This window comes from Microtus oregoni, unplaced genomic scaffold, assembly GCF_018167655.1.
Source record: "Microtus oregoni isolate MIOR12 unplaced genomic scaffold, Mior012 000008F_ref0000371, whole genome shotgun sequence".
In the NCBI taxonomy this organism is placed as follows: domain Eukaryota; kingdom Metazoa; phylum Chordata; class Mammalia; order Rodentia; family Cricetidae; genus Microtus; species Microtus oregoni.
The window spans coordinates 55,815,918-55,827,064 of record NW_024543067.1 but is presented as its reverse complement, the minus strand read 5'-3'; the positions used below and the strand labels follow the sequence as shown (position 1 = coordinate 55,827,064).

At 39.3% G+C, this 11,147-nt stretch overlaps 1 protein-coding gene across 1 annotated transcript; it reads right to left on the bottom strand.

Moving 5' to 3' along the window:
* Nucleotides 1-3,575: 3,575 nt before the first annotated feature.
* On the bottom strand, nt 3,576-4,514 carry LOC121451430 (olfactory receptor 6X1). The gene has a single exon (XM_041656877.1). The coding sequence runs from the start codon at nt 4,512-4,514 to the stop codon at nt 3,576-3,578; it is 939 nt and encodes a 312-aa protein (XP_041512811.1).
* Between the last annotated feature and the right edge of the window lie 6,633 nt (nt 4,515-11,147).

Sequence of the window (11,147 nt, the reverse complement as noted above, 5' to 3'; positions counted from 1 at the left end):
ATATTTTGGAGATCAGACCTTTGTCAGTTGCGGGGTTGGTGAAGATCTTCTCCCAGGTAGTGGGTTGCCTTTTTGTTTTAGTGACAATGTCCTTTGCTTTACAGAAGCTTCTCAGTCTCAGGAGGTCCCATTTATTCAATGAGGCCCTTAATGTCTGTGCTGCTGGGGTTATATGTAGGAAGTGGTCTCCTGTGCCCATGTCGCCGCCAATGTTATTCTTTTTAATAGTATTTTTTCAGGTTTCTTTTGATTTTCAGTAGTATTAATCCTGTCAACTAGCTGTTCATTATTAGTCTGTAATGATTGTAAGTACCATTCCTAAAAGTTCCATATTCTTTCCTAATGATGGGATATGGAGAAGAAAAATGAGTCCCAATACCTAATAAATTGAAGTATCACCATAACCATATTAGCTGCACACAATACAATTCATAGTATTAGCACAGAATTTACTAAAAGTTTCAATATTAATTTAGTTTGCCACATTGATTTATTAATTACCTGTGATCTGGCAAACTGTAATCTTTATTGCCCAGCAGATGTCATGGCTGCAGAGTTGAGGTTAGAAGCAATGCAACTGGTGGTAACAGGAGTGGTCCTGGGCCGCTTTAGTTTCCGTGATGCTTTAGTTTTCTGCCTTGGTATTGGTTAAATACTCAGAAATATGCTTTCCTTGACAAATTAAAAGCAATTAAATCAATTCCATACACAGAGCACGAAAACCAGAACTCACGGTTAGGGAGCAGAAACCGGAAGCTGCACAAGTTGCCACGTGGCAAGGAACTGTGCCAGGGAATGTGGCAATCGTGTGTGCGCTTGGGAAATTTCCAAGTTGCCATACACAGTAAATTCTGCTGTGGTGGGGGTTCTACAAAACCGCTTAGGTAAAAGCAAGCCAAGTGGGCATGGTTGGGAGACTGTCTGGGCCGTGGACCGGCTAGGCCGTCAGGCCGTCCACCTGGTAGGCATGGAGTCTGAATCCATATGGACATGCCAGATGTGGAAGGATGCTTACAAGAAATCCCATACTAGCTCAGAATTGAGAAATAGATGGTTATTTATTTAGGGGTAGACTCACAGATCAGAATCCTCTGCTTGAACATAGATCAGAAACCGAATCCCACAGCCGGAAAAAACCATATGCATGCTCTACATAGACATATATAGTATAAGAGGCTGCACCCCAGTGGGCCGGTAACTACTGGCTGTAAGACTTCCTACAGCAACTTATGGTTGTGTAAATGGTGATGTTTCTCTGATTTCTTTCTCAGCTTCATTATTATTTGTATATAGGAGAACTACTGATTTTCTTTTTGACTTAATCTTCTATCCTACCACATTACTGAAGATGTTTCCTGAAGTTGTAGGAGTTCCCTGGTAGAATTTTGGGGCTAATATTATCATATCATATGCAAACAGTGAAAAGTTGACTTTTTACTTTTCAATTTGAACCTCCTTCATCGTCATTAACATTTCTAGTCAGTTTTGTCCTGTTTGTCATATGGTGACATCTGCAGGCCTTTTCTTCTACACATTGCTGTAGAATGCTTAATATACTTTGAATTGGAGATGTTAATCAGTTTTGCTGGAGAGGTGGTAAGGGTTCTGTAGAGGGGGAAAATTAATGTTACAGCACTCTTGACCAGGGCTCTTTTGAGGCCCCTTCTCATCAAAAGAATGAATTCTCCCTCTGGTCTGGGTGGAGACCAGCCATTTCAGGCTAACATGAGAGTAATTCACCTGACTGGGAGAACACCCTACCAGAATGCAGGCTCACTGATACCAGGCTAAAAGAGATGGAAGTGGGGGAAGTTATTCCTTTGATGAGATAATGTACATTTTCTTCTCAGAAACTTGATCTGTTCAGTTCAGGCAGAACCACTTCAAAGGCTGTGCTGGTCAGTCTGCCCTCTGAGTCCTTACTCAGGCTTAATTTTTCCTTTCTTATTTTTATCTCTTTCTTAGGACATTTGCCAGAGCCAAAGTATGCCTTTTATGTTACTTTGGGCCCTTTCCATCTTTTTTTCTGAAGCACCCCTCCCTCCCTAGCACCATGTGGCTGCTTATAAATTTTCCAATAAGGCTCTCAGTGATGTTAGCCCTGAGACATCTTTCGTTTGTGCCTGATCTACTGGGACTGAATTCTAGAAACTGGAATAATCCAAAAAATAGAAACTTTTTAAAAGATGCCCTCAATTTTTTGTACTACCTGGGAATGAATGGCTTTAGGCTTACCTAAAATTGTGTATTATTTCAGGGTGGAAGGGGTCTTCTTAACATTCCATCAAACAGAAAGCAGGTTAATTTTAGCCATTTTTGAAAGACCATCAGCACTGATAAAGAGATTCCAGTGTGTTTCTCTATGGTAAAGCAAGAGGGCTGAAACATGAGGTGTGGGAGGCCTCGTCCCTCGGGCAACAAGATTCAGTTATTGATAGAGTGCCTCCAAAGTAAACAGGATTTTTATGAGATCACAGATGACGTTGATCAGGTTTATGGGTCTGCACAGAAAGAAATGTCTGCAGAGACGGTCTCCCGGGATAGCATCTCTCTTGGGCCAACACTTTCAGGAAGGAGAGGCATGTAGCCACCAATAGTTGTGACAATTTCCTCATTCCCAAATCCCCATGACCTCATTACCCAGACTCTATAAAGAGTTGAATCCAGCTTTTTTTTTTTCTTGGAAGACCCCTCAAGTTCCTCAGGTGAGAGGTTGCCTCTCACTCTGTGTGCTAACAAGCACAGCCCTATCCCTTAAGGTCAGATCCCTGTCTCTTTCCTGCCTTCTGTCTCTATGTTGTCTCAGAAATCCCAGTTATCAATAAAAGATGGAAACAGGATTCTTCACATACTTTTAAACTGACTGACATTTGTTTCTGACTTCGCTCTTTTCACTTGTTAATTAGCTTGTAATTAAGAAAGTCTTGAGTTCTGCCTCATGCATCTTAGGGAATCAAGACATATTTTTTTGATGAAAATTTAGATGACTTTTCTCCTTTTAGGAGAAATCCAAGTTCATTTATATATAATAATTACAAATTCATTTTATAAAATTTAATGGAGATCCTAACTGTTTTTGTCCTTTTTTCATATCTCTGTCTGGGGATAATTCTGTACTAACGCTTCTAGTATATAGGGGGAGATTTTTGCTTTATTTTATTAATAACATTTTTTCATTTATTTTACATACTGACCACAGTTTCCCTTCCCTGCTCTCCTCCTGTCCCTCCTATCCCCACTTCCCATCTGCCACCTCCCCTTTCACTTCTCAGCCTCCATTCAGAAAGGGGCAGGCCTCCCATGGACTTGCACAAACATGACACATCAAGTTGAGGCAGGATTGAGAGCCCTCCTCTTGTGTCAAGGCTGGGCCAAGTAATCCAGCATGGGGAACAGATTCCCAAAGGCCAGCTAAGCGCCAGCGACAGAGACCAAGCTACACAACTGTCACGCACATGCAAGAGGGCTGAGGTCAATCATAGGCAGAGATTTTGTCAAACTTTTCTACAAGTTTGCCTCACGATCAGTCCTTGCATTAAAGTCTACATTAGGCTCAATTTGATGTGTTGCAGGTTTCACTTTGCAAGATGAGCTTTTGGACAACTCATGGCTTTTCCTAGGGCCCCTTTCACCTCCTTGTTTCTAATAGTGTAAATAAAGGGATTAAGAAGGGGTGTGAGGATAGTATTTAGCACGGACACCACCTTATTAATCTTAAAGGAGGAGTGTGCTGTGGGTCTCAGGTACATGAACAAGACAGCTCCATAGAGCAGAGAGACAACTGTCAGGTGAGAGGCACAGGTAGAAAAAGCCTTTTGGCGGCCAGAGGCTGAAGGAATCCTTAGGATGGTGGATAAGATGTAGACGTAAGAAATGATGGTAAAGAGCAGTGATCCTGGGATCACGAGGATCGTTGCCAGGAGACCCAGTAGTTCCAAAATGCTGGTGTCAGCACAGGCAGCTTTCAGAATGGGACCCACATCACAGTAGAAATGGTTGATGACATTATTGCCGCAGAATGGCAACTGGACAAGCAGCATTGTCTGACAAAAGACGATGGTGAAGCCCACTAGCCAGGAGCTGAGGGCCAGCTGCATGCAGAGATTGCTGGTCATAATGGTGGGGTAGCGGAGGGGCTTACAGATGGCCAGGTAGCGGTCAAAAGACATGGTGCCTAGGATCAAGAACTCAGTGGTACCCAGGAAGAAGTGGAAAAAAGCCTGCAGCAGGCAGCAGGTGGTGCAGATGACTGTTTTTGGTACCATAAAGGTTTCCAGCAGTTTGGGGATGACAGTGGTGGTATACCAGATCTCTAGGAAGGCTAGGTTGCAAAGGAAGAAGTACATTGGAGTTTGTAGCCTGGGCTCAACCCAGACAATGAAAATAATGAGTCCATTACCTGAAAGAGTTAATATATAGATGAGAAAGATCACCATGAAGAGAAGGGCTTGGAAGCCTTGGATGCCTGGGAAGCCTAGGAGGATGAACTCTGTGATTGCAGTGCCATTTCTCATGTCCTTTGATATCCCACGAAGACTGCAAGGATGGAGCAGAATCATATACTACTACTACTACTGCTAATAATAATAATAAATCTTAGTGAAGAGTTATTGTTTTTTTAACTGTTTACTTTTATAGCTTACATTTTAGATACATCTCTTATGAAGAACAGAAAATTGGGCTTTTTTGCTATTTACTGCTATTCATTCATTAATTTATTTGTTCATTCAGTGGTGCTGGTCATGTAATCCAGGGATTTGTGCATGCTAGACAAACCCTCCACCACTGAGCCACAGCTCCTGCCTGCTTTCTAGAATTGAGTACAGTTAAGGAGAGTTAGAATAACAACAATAAAAAGTTGCATCTATGCTCCTTCAGGATATAACTGTATTTCAGGTCCTTCCCGCTCCATATATACATACCCAGTAGGCACAACTTCCTTATTAGTTGATAATTTGACTGGTTTTTTGAGCACCTAAACCAACTTTGAATCCTTAAAATTACGTACATTCGTGTGTGAATGTATGTCCTTGCATGTCATAGGGCACACATAGAGGTCAGATGACAACTTGTGGGAATTGTTTTTCTCCTTTGATTGTGTGGGCTCTGCAGATTGAACCAGGCCATCAGGCTTGGTGAAACACCTCTATTTGCTGAGACACCTAGCTGGCTCCAAACCAACTTTTAATAGAATTTAAAAACATTAAAAGGAAACTTGCAAATAGTGTTTTTACCATCATATATTTATGAAAGTAGGAATTATAAATGTAATAGCTTATTTGTCAACAAACCATATACTTACTTAGTGAATAGTGCATAATGTACACAATGATATATATATACACACACACACACATATATACATATATATAACTGATAACTGAGAAATTAATTCTTATACCTGTATTACATTCTCAAAGAAAAGATTTTTTTTTTTTTGGTGCTGAGGTTTGAGCCCAAGGCCTGGAATATGGTAGACAAGTGCTCTACCCCATGCTCTGTCTCCAGCACAGACTCTGTATAGAGTACAGCTATAGTGAAGGAATCCCATCTTATGTGTGTTTATAAAAATAACTAAAAACCATTTCTATTATATAGGGTAGGATACAAATTAGAGAAGATGCCTTAAAATTTATTTTTATTCTAATTTTATTTTTGTTTATATTTCGTTTAGAGGAGGGAAAGAGATTGAGACACAGTCTCTTTGCTTTGGCTGACTTGGTCTTCTCTATTTTGTTCAGGCTGGCCCTGCAGATCCTCTTGCCTCTGTCTCTTGAGTATTTGTGATTATAATTTATATGCTTGGCTCTAGAACCGATTTTTGTCAAAGAGTCTACATTCTAATTAAGATCCTTTCTTTTAAAAGAAGTAAATAAACCATTACAAACCAAGTAAACAAGATTGTTGAGGAAATAGAAACGTGTCTAAATTAGAATTTCTAGGGCCAGTTATTTGATATAGTCATAATGCATGCATATTGGATAAAGAACTGTAGACATTAACCTAAATAAAAGTGAAAAGATAGACAAATGCTAATGATACCAAACTAAGAATCCTGGGAAAGCACATTTCTATCAAAACCTTGTTTTATGATTAATTATCATTCACTGGTAAATAAAACATTCCCATTTGTGTGTGCAAATTTATAGACAAAAATTTTCCTTTGATTCCTACTGATGTTCACCCAGGAAACAGTAAAATGACACCTCGTGTTAATGAGCATATTCTGTCGAATGGTAAATTACTATGAGATGAATTGTCCAGTTTTAAATCACCCAAAAACCAGCATGAAGGAGGAAGCTTCTGGCTCATTGTTGGGTTGTCTAATTTTTCCCTAATATGAGTGAACATGGACAAGTTGAGGGAGAAAAAATTCTATTTTTTAAAATTCTCCTTTCTAGACCAAGACAAGGTTATTCTCTGTAATATCAAAAGCTCCAGTATTTCCCATGAAATGGTAAGAAGAAAGGGAGAAATTTTCAACTTTGCATTAACAGCCAATTCAACTGGCTACCTGCGTGGTCTTTATCGTGTTATTATTTTTTTTTTCAATCTAGGGCAGACATGGAATTGCCTTCATTTCCAGCATAGGGGAGAGTGGCAGGCTCTCCAGCTACAAAATGTTCTAGTGCCAAATACTCCAGCATTTGGAGAATTAGACGGATGAATTCCACAAGTGCTTGTTGAAAGCTTATTATGTTTCAAGTCCTATAGGCCACTCAGGAGCTTGTCACTTAATCAGGACACACAGAGAGCCTGAATGATCGTTCCAACATGATCCAGAGACTTAACATCACACAGTGGAGGCACACGCAGGTTTCTTTGGCAATACTCAGAAATACCCTTTGCTGTAGACAGGTGTCTGAGAGTTGAGGTTTCTCAGAGAAAAAGAAGCCTAAACCAGGCCTTAGAGTTAAGTAGAAGAATACGGAGAGGGAACAAAGATCCAATGCCTGTGAACTACAACCGGAGCAATGAATCCCATCTGCATTGGAGCTGGGAGTCAGGCTTTTCCTGAAGACAGAGTCACAAGGCTTTTGTAGAGGACGGTCTTGAGTCTTGCTCACATGGAAGGGTGCAGGGTAGGTAGTGCAATGTCAACCTTCACCCCTAACATGTGCAAGTGGGGTTAAACTTTATGGAGTAAGTCTATAGGTGATACCTGTGTGAGATCATAGCATCACCATAGCATCCAGGTAACCGCACAGGGTGTGGGCAAGAAAGAGCCATTTCTTCCTTCCTTTGGTAAAGGACCTGACTTGGCCCAGGAATAATGAGGATCTTGGAATGGCAACAGAAAAGATACTAATGGAAGGACAGTACCCGCTGAGGGGAGTGGTCCTTAACAGGAGTGGCAGGTGCAGCAGTGTTCAATGGAAGGAATGCTGAGATGGTAGAGACACTAGGGGATAGGGAGTGGCTCCCCAGACTGCTGCATGGGCAAGGTTTAGTGCACCCTATGAACTGCTGTGATATTTCCGAAGAAAACTGGTTATCTCATATACATAAGCAACAACTACACTCAGCTAGGAAAAGCCACTTTGGGAAGTTAAGGTTTCAGAGTTAAAGCACTGGATTAAACATTTGGCTCCTTATGCTTACCAAAATCCAGCCCTATATTCTCTAGTCATTTTATTTATCTGATGTGAACAGTCAAATGGCACTCCTCCACCTTTCCTGAGACCAGCACATTAGCTTCTTATTCTCCACAGTGGCCCCCTTGTTGTACCTCATGTTGTTGTTGTTGTTGATTTTTTGAGTCCGTGTCTTAAAGTCTTTAATCTGTGTACAAGTACAGACCCTAACTGGGATCCCTTTCTCCTCATCGTCTACCCTCTTTCCTACTCCAGCTTAAACACTCACGTCCTGAAGGGTGACACCCCCCCCCCAAACTTCTTAGCATGACATTCAAGGCCATTGATAACCTTACCTAAACCACTTTTCCAGCCTTACCTGCCTCTCTATCCCCCCAGTCTGTGTTCCACACTGAATCACTCAGTTTCAAAGTCCGGCAAATCAATGCCATGCTTTGGTAAACAAGCTCTGTTGTAGCACAGCCAGACCCATCCGCTTTTGTGCTGTAACGACAGACTTGAGTAGCTGCAGCAGAGACCATACACATCTCCAGTGCACCTAAAACATTCTCTATAGCATCCCCTTAGCAGACACAGTTTCCTCACCTTGCTCTAGTTCACGGAAAGAGCCATCCTCTTCTTTGCCTTCCACATATTGCACAAGGGGGCTTGCATTGGTTTAATGCCCTTCCCCACTGTCTTCATTGTGGACTAAGTCCTACTAGACTTCTAGGTCTCAGTTTAGGACTTCCCTCCATGGAAAGTGTTCCTCAGCTTTCTACATCCAGGCAAGCTAAGAGACTGTATCCACATCTTTCCAACAAGCCCTGCCCATGTCTATATCTGAACACTTAAAGAATTGTATTATCTTTTTGGCTTTATCTGTAGATGCTAAGTGCTTAAGTCTCAATAGTATTTGCAGGACCTATGCAGTGAACTGAGTGGGGAACAAATCCTTGAATGATATTTCCTAAATGATGTATAAGTGCATAGCTTGTCGTTAGTATGCCCCAGTTCTCTGTAAGTTTATGTAGACTGATATATACATGCATTTATATGTAATATGCACTTGTAATTTAAACACCTGTGTTATATCATAATTGGAACAACGTACTACATAATCTGTTTCCAAGTCTATGCTTGCTCCTGGCTTCTCCTTTCTTATTCAGATTTTGCTGCATGTAAATCTCCCTGCTCCATCTTTCTCTAAACAGGAAATACTGTTTCTGTGTTCTGTTATTGCTACCAGCATTTCCAGATTTCCTGAATACACATATCTTTCTTAACTCATTTAATGCTGACTGTCTTGAGATTGTGTTATTTTTTTCTAGGTTCTGTTGTTGCAATAAAGAACCTTGCCCTTTTAAAATTTTTTCATAGTCTTAGAAGAAGAAGAAAAAAAGAAAAAGTGTTAATAGATTTGTTTTCATTTCTAGATTTGAGCTGAGGTTTAAAAGTGTCCTAAGCCTTGTTTATTTTAATTTTTTAATTGTTGATATAGACAAATTTTCAAGATTTTGATCATGGAGTCAGTTTGAAGATTTTCAGCATGACAGAGGCTTAAACCAAGGACACCATGTAGAACATATTTCATAAGTGGAAACTAACAATAATCACTACTTGAGGTCACTAAGGCAGACCTTGAATAAACAACCATTTGGAATTCCACTCAAGGACTCAGCATTCTGCTGAGGTACAGGAGATAAATGTCACTTGCACTGAAGTAGGTTGAGGACCTTGTTGTGATTTTTCTGTATGAGACTGAAAGTCATTTGCTAGACTCTACTTGAAGATATCGATGCATAGCTAACTGTATTTCTTCATTCTAAGGAAAACAAAACTTTATCCTAAACAATCATCATTTCCTCTCTGTAGCGAATGGATACTCACAGCACTGAAGATGCCGAAGAAAGCAGTTCTGGTCCAGAAGTGTGTCTCTGGTCACGGTTCTACTGAGAGAAAAGGGGTCTTGTTACAAAGACAGTACAATCCCAATAGAATATGTTTATTCTACTTCTCACAAAGGAAAATGAACCCACTTTTAGACCTGAAAGCAAGTGCCATTTTACCTCATTGAACTTCCTTCATAAATTGTGGGAATAAGTGGGAAAATTCAACAGTGTTTAGAAAATTTACATTAAGTGTGAATTATGGATCACTTCATGCCAAACCAAGTTTTCTTCTCTGAAAATAATGATTTGTCAATGTGCTACTTTCCTAGTTTCCTCTGAGACACCATTCCCCATGGATGAGCTTCAGATAGTCCTGGGAGAAAAGGAAGTTCTCACTAAAAGTTTATTCACAAGTCAAACTTAAAAACTCAGTTTTCTGAGTCCTAATTGGTATCCATCGTCCTTGTATTCTTAAGCTAATTAATCTACATCTGAGAACCCACACTATTACTTACTAAATGTTCAATTTCTCAACTTCACTAAGATTGGAAATCCGTAGTATATGACTGATTAAGTGAAGAACTCCATATGAATCATGGGTAAGAAAAATTTTTAATGATATGGCAACTCATCAAGTCCTGAGGAATTTGAGAGTGAATGGAACAGAGTTATATTTGAGCTTTGTATGGATTATCTGAAAGTGATAAATGAGAAGTCAGAGACTTGCTATATAGAAAGCTGGTAGAGGGAACATAAATAACTCATCATTGGAAAAACTTTCTGGGAAATAGAAAAATTGGTTTGGAATTGTAAATTGCTCCCATCCCTAACCAAGAAGCTATCTCCAGTTGACATCTGCTTGCAAAGAACTATTAGTTTTCTGCAATGGAATTTCACTGGGTATGTTAATCACACTTTAGGGTAAGTAGGCTCCATGCCCAGCAGTACATGGTCAACACAATATGAACTCAGTAGTATTTTTATAGATTTTTCTTGTCTTATCTTCCTTTGCTTGGTCATTTTTTTTTGTCTTACTAGTCTTTTGCTTGTATATTATAGTTTTCAATTTTGGGTTTTATGGGTTTAGTTTTTGTGTCTCTCTCTATGTGTTTCTTCTTTCTTTTCTTTTAGTCTGGTTTGTTTTGTTTACTTGCTTATTTATTGAGAGAGAGAGAGAGAGAGAGAGAGAGAGAGAGAGAAAGGCTTGAAATTGTATGGATGGGGAAGATCTTATGAGTTGGGGAAGGGGAACCATGATCAGAATATATTATATGAGAAATTATTTTCAATAAAATATATAAAACAACCTTATTAAATCTAAATTACATGAAATAAACAGCACTTTTTAAAATGTAAAGTTTATTCATTCACATTAGCTGTATATGTCTTTTGCTTTCCATTTTTATTTTTTTTTGTAATTGGTTAGCTTATCTTTGACTTTACATAGGCAGGATAGATCATATATACCATATTTCATCATGACAGATCATGACAGATTCTTGATATCTTACAAAAACATTGAATTTATCCTTCGTCATGTGCATTAAAAACTTCTTTCATTTTACTTCCATATTCTTATATACATTTCATACTCTACTTTTATTATTTTTATTTTTATTTAAGCTGATAGTCTTTTTTTTTTAAATCAAAGTGAGTCAAACTTTTAACACCATTACATTTT

What these genes read in the sequence shown, in the direction of transcription:
- LOC121451430 (XM_041656877.1), bottom strand. Translation starts at nt 4,514, where the DNA reads ATGAGAAATGGCACTGCAATCACAGAGTTCATCCTCCTAGGCTTCCCA.